The 21,473-nt window shown below is 43.0% G+C and overlaps 5 protein-coding genes across 5 annotated transcripts; 4 read left to right on the top strand and 1 right to left on the bottom strand.

The window, feature by feature from the left end:
• Window positions 1-8,960: 8,960 nt before the first annotated feature.
• Window positions 8,961-9,617, bottom strand: RB195_013215 (uncharacterized protein; the record flags this gene model as incomplete). The annotated part of the gene is made up of 1 exon (XM_064202919.1): window positions 8,961-9,617. The coding sequence occupies one exon, from the start codon at window positions 9,615-9,617 to the stop codon at window positions 8,961-8,963; it is 657 nt and encodes a 218-aa protein (XP_064058800.1).
• Window positions 9,618-18,003: 8,386 nt separating this feature from the next.
• Window positions 18,004-18,309, top strand: RB195_013214 (uncharacterized protein; the record flags this gene model as incomplete). The annotated part of the gene is made up of 1 exon (XM_064202918.1): window positions 18,004-18,309. One exon carries the CDS (start codon window positions 18,004-18,006, stop codon window positions 18,307-18,309), a length of 306 nt encoding a protein of 101 aa, XP_064058799.1.
• Window positions 18,310-18,798: 489 nt separating this feature from the next.
• On the top strand, window positions 18,799-19,269 carry RB195_013213 (uncharacterized protein; the record flags this gene model as incomplete). The annotated part of the gene is made up of 1 exon (XM_064202917.1): window positions 18,799-19,269. The coding sequence occupies one exon, from the start codon at window positions 18,799-18,801 to the stop codon at window positions 19,267-19,269; it is 471 nt and encodes a 156-aa protein (XP_064058798.1).
• A 280-nt stretch (window positions 19,270-19,549) lies between these two features.
• Window positions 19,550-19,759, top strand: RB195_013212 (uncharacterized protein; the record flags this gene model as incomplete). Its single annotated transcript, XM_064202916.1, has 1 exon — window positions 19,550-19,759. One exon carries the CDS (start codon window positions 19,550-19,552, stop codon window positions 19,757-19,759), a length of 210 nt encoding a protein of 69 aa, XP_064058797.1.
• Window positions 19,760-19,913: 154 nt separating this feature from the next.
• Window positions 19,914-20,348, top strand: RB195_013211 (uncharacterized protein; the record flags this gene model as incomplete). Its single annotated transcript, XM_064202915.1, has 1 exon — window positions 19,914-20,348. The coding sequence occupies one exon, from the start codon at window positions 19,914-19,916 to the stop codon at window positions 20,346-20,348; it is 435 nt and encodes a 144-aa protein (XP_064058796.1).
• Between the last annotated feature and the right edge of the window lie 1,125 nt (window positions 20,349-21,473).

Below are 21,473 nucleotides of genomic sequence, written 5' to 3'. Positions count from 1 at the left end.
TATAAAGCCAAATACGTTTCAGTAACTAGCATGTAGAATTTATGGATTCGAGAAAATTGCGTTCGCAGTATTTCCGAATCGTGTTAGCTGAGAAGAGCCATTTCCGGAAAATGTATAACGCGCAAGTATAGTTGGCGTTAAATCAATGCACATATAGGTAAACTGCTGCAAGATCACGATGAAAATCTTCTCGCCAAAGTGTTTGAATTACTTTGCGAATTCCTGAAAGATAGAGTGTTTTATCAATAGTAAGTGACATGTTGTCAATGTTTACCATTTTCAATCGCATCAAGTAGTGAATTTTGAATTTAGATGAAAAAGTGGTTAAACGCATAGACGACGACGACGACGACCATAACGACAACCATATTAAATATTATTTGATCGAACAAGATATGTCTAACAACACTGGAATATGCAATCGTTGCGTTGCATTCCACGTGCCCACCCATTTGCGATAGGTGACACAATGATAGCGCTGTGTCACATGATATAATCATACACGATGTGTGGATGACCAAAGTTCTTCAACGATGTCCATCTCGTGGATTCTATCTGTCCTGATGATCAACGCAAATCATTCTCACATCCGTAGGGAACAACGACTCCATGATAAGCCTTATCTGTTCAGTTTTGGTCATTTCAACCCGACCTCCTTGCATTAGGCTGCCCACCACTACATACTATAAGACCAGAGGGTAGGAATGAACTTTTCCGGAGACATCGATTGGCGTAGCAAAAGGAAGGAACGAGGCACGAAGTTCTTCTCTGAGAATTATTCGCATCTAGAACTATGACTCGTTAAAGCTTAAATCCAAGTTTAGTTTGAAGGTGCGCGTGATAGACGTGTAGCATTTACACCTGAATTGCAAACGACACAAAACAGGCATGCACGAACATCACTTAACAGAAAGCTCCGTATGTTCTCCTTCGTGTGATAAATGGAATAGTATCGATAATACAGCATCGATAGATACTCGAAGGAATTCGATTGTTCCAATACTCGAATAGTCGAATATTAGAGAAGGTACGCTAGTCCGCTTCGAATCGGAATTCAAAATCAAAATCAAATCAAAATGAATTCAAAATCTATGTTACAACTAGGGGCTAATTTTCAGTACCCAAATTAATTAAGCAGAATTTTCAATTGCTTTTGCTTTCGGAAATTGGAATGCCCGAACATTAAAATCTTCGAATTCAAATACTTCCGAAATAAAAAGTCATGCTTAGTTCCGTTCGAATATCTTTCAAAAACATGAATAATCGAAATGAAGTATTCGAATTCAATCGTCAATGTCTCAACAGAGCATAACTAGAGTGGATCGGAATGGCCAAGCCTATTTCTATTCCACACAAAATTTCAACGTTAGAAAAGGCATACGACACAAATAATACACTCAGAAGCTAAGTAAGAGACCTGCTAGAATGTCAAGTGCAATTAAGCAGTTGAAACATAAGTCTTTAAGACAACTAACACTAAAATAAAGCAGTTGGAATACCAAGATTCAAGCAAAGTCGATCTTTCACACTTCATGGGATCGTTGACTAAATGCTATAAGTGCTAGAAACAACTTGATTCTGCTAACTATTAAAACCATACGTATTTATGCCTGGAAAATCATAGTGGTGTGCTTTCTGAGATTATTTGAAGTGGGAATTAATTTTTAAACGGGGCCAACTCCACTTAGAATGTACTCTGAAAAAAAAAACAGGATTATGGAACAATCGATGCATGTAGTGTAAGTTCACTGGCAGGATATTTACTTCATTTCCGATCTATTAATGCCTAGCAGTTGGATTTGTAGCGAAAAATAAATACCTAACATGGGAATAAATTCGTAAACATGGTTTATGATCAAGATCTCTCCTGGGTAGCTCTTTTACGGCTGACAAGGACAATGAAACATCGGGGGAAATGATCCTTGGATTGCAAACACTATGGCACCAGGCATCAGGGATAAGCGTATTTAATACGCAACACGGATTTCTAGAAAGGGATAAGGAAGAAGGCGACGATTCACAAATTGCACTGCTGGTATGGAATGTGTGTATGTGTGTGTGTGTGAGAGAGAGAGAGGAGCGAGGAAGACGTAAGGTGACATCTCGCTGAGGGCTGAGGCAATGAGCGAGAGCGGGGAGAGCGACGGAGCTGCGGCAACTGACCAAGGATCGCTGCCAGCTGCCTGCACTACGATAAAAACAAGTAGCTAAAGTGCACACTGGTAATGAACGCACCTCATCTGCCTACTTTATATCCTCGACTATGCACAGATCTGAATATCGCTACTGAGCAAAGGACTAAGATCTAAAGGCTGAATTCAAACCGAGAGGAAGAAGGAAAATCACCAGCGGTTTCCCTCAGAAACCATGCATATGGGAACTTATCAGCAACATTAACTACGTCGAAGAAGCTCCTTGATGTCAATTTTCCATTACGACAACTTCTCACCACTCCAAAGTATCGGAACTTCCGTAGTACATGATAGCGCCATGATTCTAAGTGTCGGAACGCTCGAGAAGAAAAAAAAAACGGCGCTCAGAGTACGAGCACTAACCTCACGAGAACATGCACATGAAACGTCGCAGTTCTGCCCACTACCTTCACTCTCCCTATCTCTTATGTCGTCACCACACTTAGTATCAATATCTATGGAATTTCATACAGTTAGGAAATGTGAAGTGTGCATCATCATATATGTATGTACATATGCTATGCATTTGAAATATACAACAAAAAAAAAACTACTAACTCGGCTGCATCTTCATATCCATAGTTGCTGTATAATGACCTACAGCAACAACCCTAGGGATTGTGTAAATTACATGCGCTTTTTGCGTTATATGACGTGATTCCGAATGTATGCGAAAAAAGTGAATGAAATCCGAAAAACAACCGTCATTCTTCATGAGGCTGAAAATTAATGTGGCTAATATTCCCGAGAAAACACCAAAGAAGTGATGAGTAAAAAGAAAAAGGCCCTAGCACCGCCACCACGTTCTATTGACAAATATCAACAACGTCCAGAACCTCCGCAATGATTCAACGAAACCTCCTTTCATTCACCTCATTAATTGTAGAGTAAAAGTACATCCTCGATGAACAACTGCATGTATGAGACAATACTGTACCATTTACCACCACCACACATGAATCAACGAACCAGCGATAACCGGAATCGCCACTAACAGTACGTCGAATTCAGAGAAGATGTGAATCCACCCGAAAGGTCGCAGGAAAGGTCCAAAGTGCGTCAAGAATGTTAGGACAAATCCTTAGACTTGGCGTTTAGTTGTAAATAAATAAGCAAATACTTTTAGCCACTCACAATATAATACATCACACCCACTTGAAGTGAAAACTGGAATAACATAAATTGAAAAAAATAACAATTGAGAAACACTGCTTGCGATCGGTAAATCACTGTGTTTTGTGACGTTTTGCAAAAATGACATGCAGTATCGACCTTCACTGAAGACGAAATCAGAAATTCTGTTTCAAAACATTGTTCTTTGTCTCTCCTGGAATATTCTATTCGCGAAACTCAAGCCACTTCCACAATTCATGTATATGCATATTATTCACAAAGAACTCAATGGATTTTTTTTTTGACAAAAGGCCATCGTATGAACAACTTTCTTTCTCTTAGGCTCGCTACTGCACCACAGTAGTTCAGAATTTGTTAGTAATGATGCAAAAATGTACTTCTAATCATCATCACTAATTTACGACCAATCAGAAATGAAAACACCTGTGATCGTAACTAGGTTACCGTTCAGCGAAATAGAATAACAAAATACAAATACATTCGTAATAGTGACCAAAATGCTCCAAGTCATTCAAGAATCCGTAGTTTTGTTTTGAAATAATAGAACGACTAGTTATAAATTTCAGTGATTCTCGAGTGGAATTTGTTCGCTCTTTCTCTCCTTGTTTTCAATCAACGTACAACCAATCGATCACCTGTAACTACATCGTCAACAAAGACATTTCTCCAATGAAATCAATTTGGGAGCCGAATAGCATTTCAAAAAAAAAAGGTGGGAAGGAAAATGAAGGTCCGGCCGCAGCAAAGCAGAATTGAGGTGATTTTCTGCTGATATCAGGAGGAGGTATCAATAGTCCAAACCCATGCTTTCGTTGTTGTATCTTGATATGCAAATAGTACATTATATTGCAGGGGACTTAAGCTTAAGCCCTGGATTTTGTAGCGTCATCGGCGTCGATAAAATCGAAAGATTGTAGCACTTGCAACCAAATTTTAAACGGCGCAACCCGACCGAAAACGAACCTATCTATCGAAACCCCTTTCATATGTTATTTCAATACATCCACATTTTCACATGAAGTGAGAACGCTCAAATAGTGACGATATGTTATTGGAAATATGTTGCATTAACGCAAATTAGACATAGAAATGACTAATAAAAAGTTATAATGTTATCAGTGTAGTTTATTACGTGCATGATGTGCCTGCACCCCACGAAACGTTGTTAGACCGTCAAATACTTGGCGTTCTACTTTTCAACCTGGAAATACAACGTTAATAATTTGAAAGCAATCAATATAACCTTCAATACCTATGTAATTGCTATGAAATCTTCGCAGATCTAATTGCTAACCTAACAAAGATGCTGCATCTTCGAGACGAGATTGCGTATAATTCCTTTAAATTAATGAATTGAACTGAATTAATATGCTCATCTATTTCCCATATTTGTCTGAAATGAGATAGTTTTTTGTAGTGAAGTTTTTGTAGTGCAAGATTTATCTGAATGGTTCTGATATCTTGGTATGATTTTGGTTCTTCGGTGCTCCTCCGCGGAAAAGGTTCAGATTTGTGTTAGTCGGAGTTTTTTTTTTTTGCAACAACAATAATGGATAACTATTTCTTATATAAGAAAACTACCACTACTACAACTGGCTGTAATTGCACTCTTTACATCGAGCTACACATATTAACAGCAATCAACATTTGCAACAGCTCACATCAGCCCCACTCGGCATTGACGGATTACCACCGACAATACTGAAGTGAAATCTCTTTCCTAAATTTGATAGATGAAGAAAAATAACTCTCCGTACACGAGTGACTTAACTCCTCTCAAAGGGAACTGTTATAGAAAACTCAAGACGACATGAACCTCGATGCAGTCGCGTAAGCTGCTGTGCTCAATGCGGGACGATGGAGCTAGCGATTGGGATCGAGGCGGGACCATCGCTAGCTTCACTCCGACTACACCGATAAGTGGTTCTGACCGTTTTGACCCAATTATACGTCTCGATATGCTTGAAAAAAGGGAACTATCACCTTCGACGTTGCGATCCAAGAAGAAACATGGAGATTGTTCTACATAGCTCAAGACATTAGATAATATGTATTGAACAAAGAAAATCCCAGATAATGGGTTGCCGGATTCCATTCACACGGTTATAGTCAGGTCAAAACGACCTGAAGCCCTCGCGACGGCGCAAGCCGCGCTCGAAGCGGTGCGGCGGAACTAGCGATTACGATCGAGGAGGGACCCTCGCTTACCATACTCGGACTGCAGATCACTAAGTTTCCACCTTGATTGCAACCGCTTATGCAACTGCACCATGGTTTACTGACGCGTTCGCCCGACTATACTCCCGAATTGGGATATAGATGCGGTGCATGTGTAAGGGTTGCTGTCGTAGGGTCAAAATGACACATGAAACTTGGCCCATTGCCAAAGGCGGACGCGCTCGCAGTGGCCTGCAGCAAGTGGTTAGGATCGTGATGGGACCAACGCGAACTACAGCGATTAATGGTGAGCAGTAGCTTATGCACCTCTTCTGCCCTCTATCACTCTAGACATCGCTCGAACAAGGATTCTCGTAATTACGTTTAGGCAGACATAAGTACCGGTATCTGTGTATGTGTAGAATAGCAACAGTAACACAAAGTACTTCTCCAAGATGTTGAGCATGTCAAGAAATCAGAGAAGCTCGTTAGTTGCTCACTTACTCGATGTGTACAAGTAAGTACAGTCTTAAAATACCAGAACTAGGTCTATTAAGGAGATTTGAAACCCTCAAGAGCCAAATAAAGAGAATGCAGAGAAAAAGGATGGAAATACAAATATGGGAATTGTAAGCAAAAACAACATGAAATAGCAAAGAAATAGTTGAAACACTGAACAATAAAATGTATCTAAATATCTGAGCAAGAGTGATGTGGAAACAAATTTAAGTTTAAAATTGAACGTTAGATACTAGATGCACAAAATTATTCGTCTCTCCGAGTTAAAAAGGAGTAGGAAAACTATTTGAGAATAAATTCATGCAAAATACCAATTATTTTATGTGTATTTTGCACACAATACACTTCAAGTTCTAGTAAGTTTATTGGATTGGTTAATATGAACGTGAAATGAAAGATTTGATTAAAAACGTTGCAGAACACAAAGGACGATCATTTTTTATCAATTAAACATAAATCTATTCATATATAACATATGTAACGAAATACTTCAGTTCGAATGCTTGAATATAACATAAGTTTTGAATTTCTAACTTGACTAATAACTTGGAATCGATAGGAAAAACAAATCCAAAGAAGTGTCCAGAAAAGAGAAACTACAATATTTTGCAAAAGAATCATTCATGTTCTTGACATCAATAACATAAAAAAAAACGATACGTTTGCTGAAGTTCAATTAAAAACATCGTGACAATTCGCTCAATAGAATAAAAAGCATCACGTTTGCTGAAGTTCAGTTAAAAATAGCGTGACAATTCGCCAGTATCGTAGGAGAGAAAGAGAAAAGAAAAAAACGCGGTTGATTCACTGCTCTTTTCACTCTGGAAACAGATATTCGAATCGAAAAACTGTGAAGAGTGGTGAAAGAATTGTAATACCCATGCCGTCGTTATGAGGCACGTGCAATCGATTCAACACTTCTAGCACGCATGCGATTAAGTGCGCTCCCGTGTACGTGATTTACCGGAATCTTCTTTAGGCTGGATCAGTTTTCAAGGAATCATATGGTATATGACTAATAAACCAATAAAAAAAAACTCTTTTCATAGTAGAATTAGTTGTAGTACTACACTAACACTGAAAGATTGAACGTAAACTAACGAAAAAAATGTTAGTATTATTCCTGTTTTTCTATACGTTATATTTACTTTAAAGCTACTAAAGTCACTACGGTATCAATCCGCTTGGGACGCACCACCACGTTCGCTTCAATTCAGAATCGTTTGAGGTTTACGAACGTGTAACTGGCTTATACAATGACTTGCGGGGGCTAGCCAATGTGTCAAGTCAGTGTTTTTATCCTCCCAGACAAGTCTGGTAGAAATTTATCGACCTTCGTAGGAAGGCTTGGTTGGCACTAGAGCGGTTCGAACCATTGACCGTGTGGCTAGAACAGGTTTTCTATCAACGGTTACGCTAAACCAGGTCTATTATTTATTATTTACTGTATTTGTTTTTATTCGAACTGTCAACTTAGGAACTCCTGATGCGAAATTCCATTTAGCTTCAAAAGCTTCCTGCCCGCCAATCGATAAAAAGACAAATTGCATACTTCGACGAAAAGAAATTATCGTGTTCTCCAACACGAGAAAGACCTTTGCAAGCACGACCTCATCCTCCCCCACAAAAAAAAAGAATAATGACATTTTCACGTGGACAGCAGCCTAATGATATTCCAGTGAACGAATAAAACACAAAATTCCTAGCAAATCAAAGAAGCTTCGTGCGAAAATGCTCGTGCGGGCGAATTCGTGAACCGTGTGCACGAGTATCGTGTCGAATCATCACCACCATTTCCATCATCCATCTGTTTTATTCGAGCAAAAACAAAATAGTGAAATCAATAAGAAAAGTGCAACCCGACGCTAGATCGGCACACAAGGGCCTAAATTTTCACCCATTCACTCCAAAAAAAGGCATGTATATTAGGGTCAAAACGACATGCAGCACGTACGCAATTGCGTACCCAGCTTCTCTCGAGGCTCTTCGGTGGAGTGTACCGGCTAGGAGCGCAGTGAAACCCTTGCTGACACCACCCATCGCTATAGTTTGAGACGGTCCCAACTCGGTTCCAACTGCTGCCCACACCGCGTCGTTTCGGGCGCGTACGCAAATGCACCGCAACCATACTCGGGATTTATATGTCAAAACAACGGGTGGGGGGGGGGGTGGGGTGCGGGTGGTCCGCTCGAATAGCCCAAAGTCGGGTCAGCACGACATGAAGCACGGACATTTGCGCAAGCGTCTGCGCTCGGAGCGGAGCGCTGGAGCGTAGCGGTTGGGATCGCGTAAGGCCGCCACTCACCTCTGCCATCTCACTGCCGCCACTCACCCCTGCAGTTCGCCATGGTCCCACCTCGATTCCAACCGCTGTCTCGACCGCACCGCTTCCGAACGCGGTCACTTGCGTAACGGTCCGTGCTTCATGTCGTTTTGACCCAACTATATGTCGTTTTGACCGGACTATAATATTCGATCTTAGTTCGTAAATGTGTTGAGGGTTACGCAGACGTTTTGCTCATAAGGTTTCTCCAAGTTCCGAAGTCCTGTTGGTCGGGACGGATTTGACGATGGATTACAAACACTTTCACATGGTCTGGAGCGATGGGTAGTGCGAGGTTTCAGCCGCTATGCTTCATCGTGCTTCTTCGAGCGCAACGGCTAACGCAATTCGAACGAGCTTCAAACCGTTTCGACCCTACTACACCTCAAATATGTCATTTAACTGATCCACAATACAGCCCGTTGTTCATAGATAAACATGGGCACCGATGGTATTCCTTAATTGGACAATTGGACTGAGTCTAACAAATAAACCATGTTCAGTATGCTGGGTTCAGATCTGTCTGCATTTTCTACGGATCTTTGATCAACATCTTTGCCAACGCGGGTAACCAACATCTTTGCTGAAGTGAGTCGTTCTTGAACACATTTGAATCACTCTTGTTCGATCTTCCACTAGATTGCGCACAAAATCTGTCCACCCGTAGCTATTCCATTGCCGCGAAAAGTTACGTCTCGTTTGAACCGTCTCTCTATTCCAAGTTCCAACAGATCTTCCTTCACCACTTCCGTCCAAAACTTTCTTCTACGTCTAGGTGGTCTTCTACAGTTTAGGTCTGAGAGCATCCTCGAGGCAATTTCGACAAGGCGATCCGATGACCTCCTTATAATGTGGCCAAGAAAGTGAGGACGGTTTTCTGCACTGAATTTAGAGTACTTTAGAGGCGGGGCAACATGTTGATGTTTCTCTCGCGTCATTCGTCGGTGTAGCATATCCACTTCCGAGTAAATTTCTACGTTATGGGAGATCATTGGACAAAACTGGGCTAGGATTCGCCTAAGCAGCTTCCTCTTCATGCAGTCCGGCTTTTCCATCACCGCTGACAGGGCTGCAAAAACCGAGTCTATAGTCGGGTCAAAACGAAATGAATCACGAGCGTAGTTGCGGTGCGCTCGAAACGGCGCAGTGGGGGCAGCAGTTGGAACCGAGTTGGGACCGTCGCAAACGGCAGCGATAGGTGGTGCCAGCAAAGCTTTCACCACGCCCCGGCCGCTACGTTCCACCGAAGCACCTCGAGAGAAGCCGCATATGCACGTGCGTACGTGGTTCATGTCGTTTTGACCCTACCATACTCGTCCACAATTCGCATCCAATAGCTAATGGCTGCTAGTTTGGAATATTTTTGTAGAAATACACCACGTGTTATGGTTACAGCCCCGTCAAAACGACATGAAACTCGGTGCAGTTGCGCGACTGTCTGCGCATGTGGTACCGCAAGGCTTTCAGCGGAACCACTCAAACAACTACACCGTGCTTAACGTCGTTTGGATACGAACATGCCTAGGCGGATACCGCTTACTGTAGTGACTGAGTGACTTCATTACAATGGATTTTCGTCGTAGATGATACATGACTCAAACATTCTCTCTGTTGTAGTTAACGACAAAAATTGCAGCCGATGTCACCAAAAACCTCTATCTCTTTTTCCGACGCTGTGATCGCCACAGCAGTTCCTCTAGGCTTCGTCATCGTAGTCTATTTTGGCTAAGCGAATGTGTCTCTTCCACGAATTGACCCAGCCAACAAAATATTAATACTACTTTTTTTATAGATGGGCCAACAGGACCAGAAGCTTGCTGCATTTACGTAAGCGGCTGCGCTCAAAGCAGCACGGTAGAAGGAGTTGTTGAGATCGAGGTGGGATCATGGCTACATTATTCAGACTGGAGTGATGATTGGAACTAACGAGGGTCCCACAACATCAAGATCTCAACAGGTCGCCGCTCCACTGCGTGGTTCTGAACCGTTCGTTCTGAGTTGCCTACACAACCGTACCGAGTTTCAGGCCGTTTTGACCCAACCATATAGTCGGGTCAAAACGACTTGAATAACGAGTGTAGTTGCGATGCATTTGCGTACGCGCTCGAAACGGCGCGGCGGATGCAGCAGTTGGAACCGAGTTAGGACCGTCGCAAACTACAGCGAAGGGTGGTGCCAGCAAGGGTTTCACCACAGTCCCTGCCGTTACACTCCACCGATGCGCCTCGAGAAAAGCCGCATACGCATTTGCGTACGTGCTTCATGTCGTTTTGACCCTATTATACGTTCTCCTCTTTTTTTCACGAAAAGTTCGCTGGTGTGAAGTGCCTCGGTAACTTTCAGTATGTATGCAGACCGTAACAAGAAAAAGAAAGAGGCTTTGTGACCGGATACGATATTGTGTATTTGTGATATTAATATTTTGACACAACGATATTTCATTGATAATACTGTAGTAAATACTGCACCAATTACTTTTGCTGAAGTTGTTCCTAGTGCAAAATATTTAACTAGGATGTTGTTGTAGGAGAAGCACACACTCGACACCGAATGCGTTCAACCGGGTGAGTACGGCGCGCCAGCCGCAATGCACTATTTTCTTTTGCGTCGCACACTCCCTCTACTTTATGTCAATCCAAGACATACATGGACCACCCGGTTGAAGACAACCAGTGCCAACCATACTTTTTTATTCGTTAGAATAAAATCAAAGTTCTGCAGAAGAGATCTGTGTTTTGTCTTCCTCACTGAATTCTCCTACTCCGTTGTAGCGTTTCACTATTTCTTGCGATGGTAAGTACTCCAAAAGTAGATTCATTCGATAGCGGCCATCAGCATAGATCTGCAAACCATACTGCTCAAAACAGCAATCAAAGAATCGCAACTCCCCAGAAATTTCGCCACGCACGTTTTGACACGCGTCCTTTTGAAAAAGTTACGAATTTGATGTGTGTTTTGAAAATTTTGAACGAACGTAAATAGAGCGTATAAGAACATAGAAGGTGAAAGTTTTGGTGTTAGGTTGTGGTTTAGGTTGTGCAACGTAATTCTTAGTCGACTATCCTTCACTTAGTTGATTCAGAGCCAAAATTTCCGATGTAATGCTGAATACAAACAATAAATCCTTGCCTAAAGTTTTCTTTTGCAGGATATGTTTCGATATAACATAGCCGATAACCATTCATGGATGTAAAATACAAAGAAAAGTTCAAGAGGAAGCAGGCTTTCCGTTATGGGATATATTGGCCCATTAAGTGCTGATGTCTCTCAGTTAGTTCATTTTCTGATGGTTTAGCATTGTCAGAAGTCTCAGCATATCCTTCAAATCTAATAAATAATCTAATAAATAAGATAGATAAGTAAAATAAAAGGTTATGCGTTAACTGAACTAGAAATACTTTGAAATACATACAACCAGAAATTTATCAACAATCTACTTAGAAACAAAGATGTATCACGGCTGATGTCTTTAAAATAATTCTGTAGAAAGCATCATAACGTCTTATTTAAAAATCCATGATAATTATAATCTGAAAGCTTGTTTGATCCACCTATTTACGAGAGATTATATGCACATATTAAATTTAATAAATCAATTTACATCGCGTTAGTCATAACCGATTCTTAGCGGTTTGTTGATTCTCACAAGGCTATTAAAAACTGACGTTACAAAATTAAAATAGAAGTTAATTGTTTTAAAAGCATGACGTCCGTATTTGCTAAATATACATCCATCTATATCAACTCCTTTGAAGGTATCATCCCACGAATCTGTGGTGGTGGGGGTTTCAGGTGGGTTATGCCTATACGGGGTCGTAGATTATGGAGAGGAAGGTGATTCCGTCCATTTCTTCCTAATTGCCGTAAAAACGGCCCGGAAGATGCGGAGCGTACACAAGACTGGCGCGCTCCAAGCGAACTCGTAGAAAATAGCGCCCCGGACCGCTCGAAGCCGCATCTTCCGGCCCATTTTTTACGGCATTTAGGAGGAAGTGGACGGAACCACCATACTCCTTATAATCTCGACCCCGTGTAGGCATAACCCACCTGAAACCTGCACCACGGCAGATTCGTAGGGTGATGCCTTTAAAATCCATGATCTTTATGCTACGGTCCATTGTAGAGTACACCGTACTACACCGGTCAGTTTTGTCGAATGCAGTCATGCAAGAACCGCATACAAACACGTAAAACACCGTTATAAATCATTCCATTTTGTAAACACGTTCAACACTTATCTTTGAGCAAAGATTCCATTGCTTTCTCTGCTCCACTGCAAAACCTCGCCCACCTCCAAGTGTGTGCGATGCGCAAAATTTTCCAAACCAATAGCGCTTTACTGTGCTGACTATGTACTAATAATAATTTATTACCTTCGAGAAGTAAGCCAGCACACAAACAGAAATGGTGCAGGCAACAACGACGGCCATAAGTAACCATTCCAGAGTTGTGTATCCGTATCCACTGTGTCGGCATACCTAGGCGATATCATACCTAGGTATCGTATCGACGCCATACGATTTTTTTTAGAAATTTAAGCAGGATTAAGGACCACAAATCTTTCCCACCTTCGAGTTAATATTTACCTTTCTGTTGATATTTACAAAGAAAAAATTGTTCTTTGTTTCATAATAACAAGACAATATTTCAGAATAAATATAAGTAAATAAAAACGGAGGGGAGGGTTGTAGCACAGTAGGTAAGAGGTTCCATTGTCTGCACGAATGGATTGAAACTTCGATTCTGCACCAGTGCCTACCAATCCTTTTATCCCTTTGGAGTCAATAAATTGGTGCCTGACTCTTCTGCGAGGATAAAAACGTTGACTTGATATATTGGTTAACCCCCGCCAGTTCATTGTATAGGCTAGACACCCGTTTCTAGAGCCGAAGCGATTCTGAACTGAAGTGAACTATGTGTCGCATCCCAAGCGGATTGATTAACACGAGACCCTTTATCCATTATCCTCGATAGGCTGGTTAAGATGACATGATACACGGTCCTATTAGTGCTATTTTTTGTTAGTTGCTAGTTGTTGTGGGCTAGTGCTAGTTGTTCAAACGAGTGCGCTGGATGCGGCATGATGGAGTCGAGGTGGCACCATCGCAAGCTTTAGCGACGAATGGTGCTAGCGAGGGTTCCCCTTTCGATCCTAACCGCTACCCTCGCTCCATTGGACCGCTTCGGGGGCAGCCGCTTTCGCAACTGCACAGAGCCTCATTTCGTTCTTACCCTACTATACTGTAGTTGAGAGTAGAGCTGACATGCCCACAACTTGACCAGACCACCAGCTCCCTAAGATCTTCGGTTCAGTAGCATTTTCTAAGGCGATCAAATTCACTTGCTTTAGTGCTATTTTTTCCAACCATGCAGTTGTATTTTGACGGGCTTGACGAGGTCAACTGTTCACTTTGCAGACAAGATCAACTTTCGTGTACTCTCACTTACTCTTTTGTTTAGGAGGTGGCGTGTAAAGAGGCGCGCTTTCAACATTGCCTTTGGTCATGTGTTGCTTGAGTAATTAGCGACGAAGTGCGTCTTAAGGAGGTTCGCTGCTTACACAGCTCAGTCTGACTATCTATCAGGGATAATACCCTGGGTCGTAGGAGTGCTGAGAAGTATCCTGATATCCATAAATAATCAGGGGACTTTAAAGGTAGCATTTCATGAAATCGACGCGGTACGCTATGGAAAGCATACGAGTTAGGGTCATAGACGAGACGAGACGGAGACGACGATGGTCATCCTGCCCTAATCGTCGTAAAAAAAAAAACGCATTCTTTCCTACGAAATCATTTGCAGCGTGCCACCCTTGTGTGATTGTCAGCCATATGATCCGACAAAAAGAGGACAATATGATAACATAAACATTACAATTCATTATGTTCGAAGATCGGAGCACGTTGTGTATACGTCGCGTCCACGAGGGATCGGTCGAAGATCAATGAGGTCTCCTCATCATCCTAATCAAGTAAGACTAATAAATTGGCTGCTGAGGGGAGTGGTGAGTGTGCAACGGTGCGCGTCCTAACGTATCTCGTAGGAACTAAGACGGTTCCCACAACGTTTTCTTTTGGACTACTGGGGGAAGTTGAGCGGAGCCACGTTCGTTTCGGTAGTCTACAACCCGAACTCTACATTTTCTCCAAGTTTTCCGTACCACGTCAGTTTCGTGATTCACGCTGGTTTTAACTGCACTGCTATATAATTGAGGATAAAGTCACTGGCGTCTCAATCTACTCGGGATGCACCAATGCGTTTTACTGGAATTCGTAATCGTTGAGGTTTTGGAACGCGTGTTGGCCTATACAATGACTTGAGGGGGCAGAGCCAGCCGGAGATTTATAAACAGGAACTAGGAAAACCAAACCAACAAAACAAACAACACAATACTTACCCTTCCAACTTACCACAACCACCACACCACAACACGAGTCACAAGGGTTTTTATATAGGACCCACGGCCCGCCCCGAGATCAGAACCCGCATAATCTTGATCGGGGAAACCGTTGACGCAGCCCACCCTGTCATTTTGGACTGGCGGTTACCAAAAGCCCACGCCGTGCGTGTTCGCGAGGAAAAACACCACCCACTCGGAGTTGGACATATCACGGGTGCCCAAGGGGGAGGTTTGATTTGCGAGTCCGTCAGATGCTCCTACCCTAATACACAAGGGCGCCCGTCCCCAAAACGCCCGCACAACCGCACAACATACACCACCCCGATACACAACACCCCGCCATACGGGCAAACCACGCAGCGGAGTGCAAGTCGACAACACCTTACCACCTAGGTTGCGGAGATCACACCCCATTCCTAGACCCGCTTCAGACAGCCCCCCCCCAACACAGATATATAAAAGATCGCAAACGTTAGCCGCTGTTTAATAAAGATCGATACCAATCTTGGCTACAGCTCAAGGAAATCAGTTAAAACTACGATCAAGTCAGTGTTTTTATCCTTCCAGACAAGTCTGGTACCAATTTATCGACCCCAGAGGGATGAAAGGTTTGGTTTGCATTAGGGCGGTTTCGAACCCTCGACCGTGTGGCTACAACGGACCTCTAACCGACTGCGCCACACCCGCCCTGCTATATAATTAATGATTCGAAAATTCAGAGAACATTTCCTTGCATTTTCTTATGGTTTTCAATAAGAGATATCATATACATTATTTGAAATTATTCAAGATCATGATTTCCAAATATTTCACATGGGGATCTCTCTCGCTTCTGGTACAGCATTACAAATTTGAGGTAACTTCACATCATATGTATTTCAGTCAACCACGAATAACGTTGGTAGTTTTGAAACAAGTGGATAGGTTTAGAATGGAAGAGCGTGATAGAAAGCTGATCATCTAGATGCGAAGCAGGCGCTTGAAGGATGAATCTTTAATACTGGAACCTTGGAAGAAAAGTAGTTTAGTAGAAAAGTTGAATGAAATTCTTTTTGAAATTTGAATGAAATTTGAAATTTCCACACTTGCAGAGGATGATTTCTAGACGAGATTTGCTAATTCACTCTCTTTGGACCACAACACTACTTAATATGTCATATAGTATTAGGTACACTGTTTTTTTAAATGTCATGTACAAGTTCATTTTCTGTTCATATACTGACACTGGCTAAAGCCGGACTTCAGACTTTTTGTGGTGCTCGCTTCGCCAGTCTTCACTAACCAATGGCCAATTAGCAGCATAGTAGTGACATTTTCTGTAAAATTAGAAATGTGCTTTTCTAACAACGCTTCCCTCTTTTTTTTACAAATTTAGGCGAAAGATTTCATAGCTTCCATTCTAAACGCGTCAGTTCTACATTAAGAGAACAATCAAATTTCAGCTTCAAACAATCTATCAATACCACTATAATAAAGACACATTTTGAAAGCATTATTCGAAATATGGGTTTTCTTACTGTTCTCTCCCCCCTCCCCCAACAGTTATCACAGAATGATGTTTTGACGGAAAATGACGTCATCGTAGTGATAAACATAACATTCCACGTCAGATCATGTAAACTGTTGCCATCTATTTAACCAGCCGTTTGTATGGGTGTTTTTCAATTTCTGGAGAAGGCATGCTACCAACCTGAGGCAGGAGTACAAGGAAGCAGATGCACGGAGTAGTCATAGAGGTGAAAACCAACGCGCGCATTGGCCACTGGTATGAAACGGTTGCAACCGTCCCATTTACCTTTTGCGACGTGCACACGAAGTTGCTCGCGATAATACTGTATTATGGCGCAAGAATTCCACGCCGTTGGATGGGTTGCATCCCGTTTTATAGATATCTGGCGCCAACGCACCAATTTGAAGCCGATCGTATCCCATTTTTGGAATTTAGTTTCACACACACAGACATACACATACACACACACAGAAACACACACACACACACGTGACAGACTATACCTGTTATTATGTAGCACAATCATGATTATTTTACTTATCGCTCTATCTAATTTAGTAATTTTGACAACCATCACTAAGTAGTGCACTACTTTGAGAAGAACCAAGATTGTTGTCGGTCTTTATGCTGGTTAACATTTCCGAGTCATCACCTTTTTCAGAGCCTGGAAGATGTGATCTATCCCCTAAAACGCCACATCACACCAAAAAATATGACTTAGGAAAGAGACTCAAGACTACTCAAGGACAACTTCAGAGAAGCAAACCACAGTACCGCACGTCTCGATAGCCATGAAACCGCGATGTTAGCGGACTACGGGTTGTTTGTGTTGCGCCGCTAATAGTAACTAATAATGATTCACTCTGCATCTTTAGGTCAAAACCCGCATAGGTCTTAATACGGCGATAGCTCGGGTCAAAGCTATGCATTCTACCTAACGATTCATGGTTGGACCTTTAGCTGGCGCTTGTCTATTATTCCGAATGAGACAATAGATTAGAGATTAGATGTTTAGTCAAAGCACGTTAGCGTTTTTTAATGCACATCCACTGAATACGTAATATCTCGGAGACCTTCGGAGAAGAATCTGAGGCAGGGGCCTCCTTGGCATCCCCTACATAGGGGAGTAATTGACTGTTAGCAGTTGACCGTCATAAGCTCGTTGATGGTGGAAGTGATCCGAAGATAAGCTGACTGTAAAGTATTGGTTAGATGTTAATGAAGCCATTTTCATACTTTTCTGCATCAAGACATTAGTTTACTTTCGACCCAGGATCCCGATCTGAGTTTCGCTGGGCTTTCAATGAATTTAGAATAGAAGGCTGCGAAACCCACAGATCTCCCTTCACTAAAAGGATCATAGCCGGTTAGTCGCGAGGCTACGTGGGGAGTCCCAAGATGGCGGATGGTGGTGGATTGAGGGGATGGACTCCCTGCGTCTTCTAAGCCAGGACTGACTCATGACATCCTTGTATCCCGCACATCGGTCCGGCGAAAAGCCTACAATCAAGTGACTGGGAGGTGCAAGGGAGGAGGTTTGGAGTCGTCTCCAACAAATAAGATCCACATGTCCACTCCGGGAGAACGGAAGTTCTCCCAAAAACTCATGGGACTAGAGGCTTGCAACGTGCCCATGGATTTCAAATTTTCATGAAAACACAGTAATAGAAAAGATTCTCCTGATTCCGGAGGAAAGCCCGGAACGGTAGCGCCAGGAAAGACGAAATTGCAGGAGCCATGTAGGCTAACGAAACGGAAAAGGGCTAGGATGACGATCTGTACTTACAGTGCCCGAACGCTTGCATCGGATGCGGCCATTGAAGATCTGATGATGCTAGCCAGGAAGTTTCAGTATGACGTCATCGGAGTGACCGAGATGAGACGACGTCACCCACTGAAGGCCACTGAAAGCACTGGAGAAGAACTGTTCTTAGGAACATGCGACAGAAGAGGAGTTACTGGAGGTGGTGTCTTCGTCAACACGAATATCGCAATGAATATCGATTCTTCCGAACAACGAATGAGAAGATGTGGTCCAACGGCAGCTTTGAGAATCTTGGTAGAATATTCGTAGAATAGAACTTTGAGAATATTTTGGACCTAGAGAAGTTCTACAGAGAAGACTGCATTTTCTACAAGGTCATTATTGGTGATTTCAACGCCAAAACTGACCCGAGAAGAACGCCTGAGGTACTTCGCATCGGGAACCACGGCCTACAATGGAATGACCAGGGGGAGAGGCTCTCTGAGTTCATCATGACGACCAAGACCATCCATGGGAACTCGCAATTCCAGAAGCCCTCTTCTCTACACTGAACGTGGGAGTCACCCGGTGGAGGGCACTGTAATGAAACTGACCACATCATTGCCAGCAAAAGGTTTTGCCTAGCAGATGTCGCTGTTGTGCCAATGTTCTCTACAGGATCGGAACATCGTCTCCTGCGGGGACGATTTTCGTTTACTTGGAGAAAAGAAAAAGCCGTGAAGTTCAGAGAGCGAAGTCCTAAAACTATCATTAGCTGGGATCTTCGCTACGCAAACCGGCTTTTGGGAAGATTTCACAATGGACAACATCGACGAGGGATATTACCGGCTCGTTGAACTCCTTCAGGACTGCACGAGGAAGGCTGAAAGTTTTAAAAACAACAGTAGACGCATGTCTCTTGAAACTATTGAGCTGATGCGCCTGCGTGGAGCAGCACGAGCCGCAGGGAACCAAGAACTCACGTCCGAGCTCGCATGGCTTTGCAGAGAGGCGATGAAGGAAGGCCTCAAGGAGAGAAGAGTAGAAGTGCTGGCTGGAGGTGCAGAGGCGGGGAAAAGCATCCGCTATGCCCGTCGAGACTTCGCCAGTCGCAAGACTAGGATGACCGCTCTCCGGAATCCGAAGGGAACAACCATTGCATCGAGAAGGGGGATGGAGAAAATCATCTACGACTTCTTCTCTGATCTCTTCGACAGCCATGTCCACTTGCCTCTTCACCATCTGAGGGAAGACGGACATGTCATTCCAGAGGTTCTCCCGTCCAAATGACGACGTGCCATCATGTCGGTAAGAAATCGTACGGCATCGGATCCCGACAGAATAAGACCCAGAGCATTTGAAGAACCTTCCATTAGTACTCATCAACACCCTGACGAGGCTCTTTACATGTTACCTGTCGGAATGCAAGGTTCCTAAACAGTATAAGATCAAGGAGACCGTTTTGTTGTATAAGAAGGAAGATCCACATGACATCGGCGTCCAATCTGCTTACTGTCCGTCATCTACAAGCTCTTTACAGGAGTGATCCTAATAGGATTGAAAGTCTTGGATGAAGGACAGCCGTGCGAGCAAGCAAGGTTTCGAAAGGGATTCAGCACGACTGACCACATTCATTCTGTTTCGAAAGTCATCGAGGTACCACGAGAGTACAAATTTGCCGCTTTGTCTCACCTTCATCGATTTGAAGAAAGCCTTCAAATCAGTTGAGACGGAAGCAGTCACAGAAGCCCTGGACAACCAAGGCGTCCCTACTCAGTAGATAAAGGTACTTCGAGAGTTGTACAGTAACTTTATGACCAGAATTTCGCCATTTTACAAGAATATCATCACGTGAAGAGGGGGGTCCGACAGGGTGACACAATCTCACCCAAGATATTCACAGCCCTCCTCGAGAACGCAATGCGAAAGCTGGGATGGGAGTAAAGGTTGATGGTCTGCAGCTACACCATTTGCGCTTTGCTGATGACATCGTTCTGATAACACCTTGCATCAGTCAAGCGGAACGAATGCTGACCGAATTAGACGAAAAACGTGGATGCATCGGTCTTCAGCTGAATCTGCAAAAAACGATATTCACGGGTAACGGATGGGTCTCGGATGACTCGTTCACGCTCAGCGGAATAAACATATCCAAATGCACCAGCTACATTTATCTGGGTCGGGAAATGAACATGATGAACGACCTGACCCCCGAGCTAGGCAGGAGGAGAGGTGCCTTGGAGAGCCATAAGAGCATCGAGGATATAGTGAACAAGACCAAGAACACCCGGCTCCGTCCTCACCTCTTTAACACCACTGTACTTGCTGCTTTGACCTATGCTTCGGAAACCTGGGCATTTCGCAAGTAGGAAGAAACCGCGGCGAGTGTCACTGAACGCGCAATTGAGAGAGTGATGCTAGGAGTATCCTATTTCACGCAAGTGAAGGACAGGATTCGAAGTTCTCTCCTACGTCGGCAATCGAAGATTAGAGACGCCGCCAAGATAAGTAAAATAGGGTGGGGCGGACACGTAATCCGCTTTAACGACAACGTTGAAACAGAGCATTGAGCGATTGTTCCCCGCGATATTAAGCGCACTACAGGAAGACAGCCGACCCGATGGTCATATTTCTTCTCAAAGCCCTTCAAAGAAAATTATGATGCTCTTTGTGTGATCAAGGCGACGAAGCCCTCACATAAAGACAGCGTTCAGAGAAATTTTCAAAACTTTATCCTTACTACTAGTAAATAGGATCCAACAATTCGCATCGATTCAGCCAGTTATGTCATGGCTACGCTACAATAACCACCAAGTGCTACTTATGCCCACCACTTGGATAAACACGAACTGCCTGGTGCAACTGCATAAACAGTTGCGATCAAGATGGAGCCGTCGCTTCAGCCCAACTCCAGAGATGTCCAAGGATCTCACAGCGCCAACTCGGGCGAAGCTGCTTTGATTCAACTGCATGAGACGTGAACTCCAATAGAAGCCCATCGCTTATAGCTGACAGTTGATCCAAAAATCAAAATTTTCTCGATTAACTGCAAATATATCGCACTAACTCAACTGACGGAACTCAACTGCAAAACCGTCTTCAGCAGAAGTGAACCAAAAGGTGGTGGGTCGTTGTCTTGGTATCCATTAGTGCCACAGTTACGAGGCAGCCGTAATGCTCGTCGGATTAATCAAGCGCGATAGATTAACTGAGAAGGCCAATAATCACAAAATTTGCGTCTACACATTTTGTATTTTTTTTTCCAAACGATCTGCTTTGGTTTGAATCTAATAACTACTTGACAAAAATCACCTGTCAGTCATATAAATCTTGCTAAAGTTCCAACATGTTTGACAGTTCATTAATTTTTAACATACGTACGAAGTAAGGAACAGTTCCGCATAAATCGAAATTGGAACCATTACGGGTGATCTTCCTCGCAAACGTCAAATTCGAAATTTGTTCACGTTAGTCTTTCTTGATACCAATTATGA

This window comes from Necator americanus, chromosome V, assembly GCF_031761385.1.
Source record: "Necator americanus strain Aroian chromosome V, whole genome shotgun sequence".
Lineage (NCBI taxonomy): Eukaryota > Metazoa > Nematoda > Chromadorea > Rhabditida > Ancylostomatidae > Necator > Necator americanus.
The sequence above is the reverse complement of the archived record's forward strand: the minus strand, read 5'-3'. Positions and strand labels throughout refer to the sequence as shown.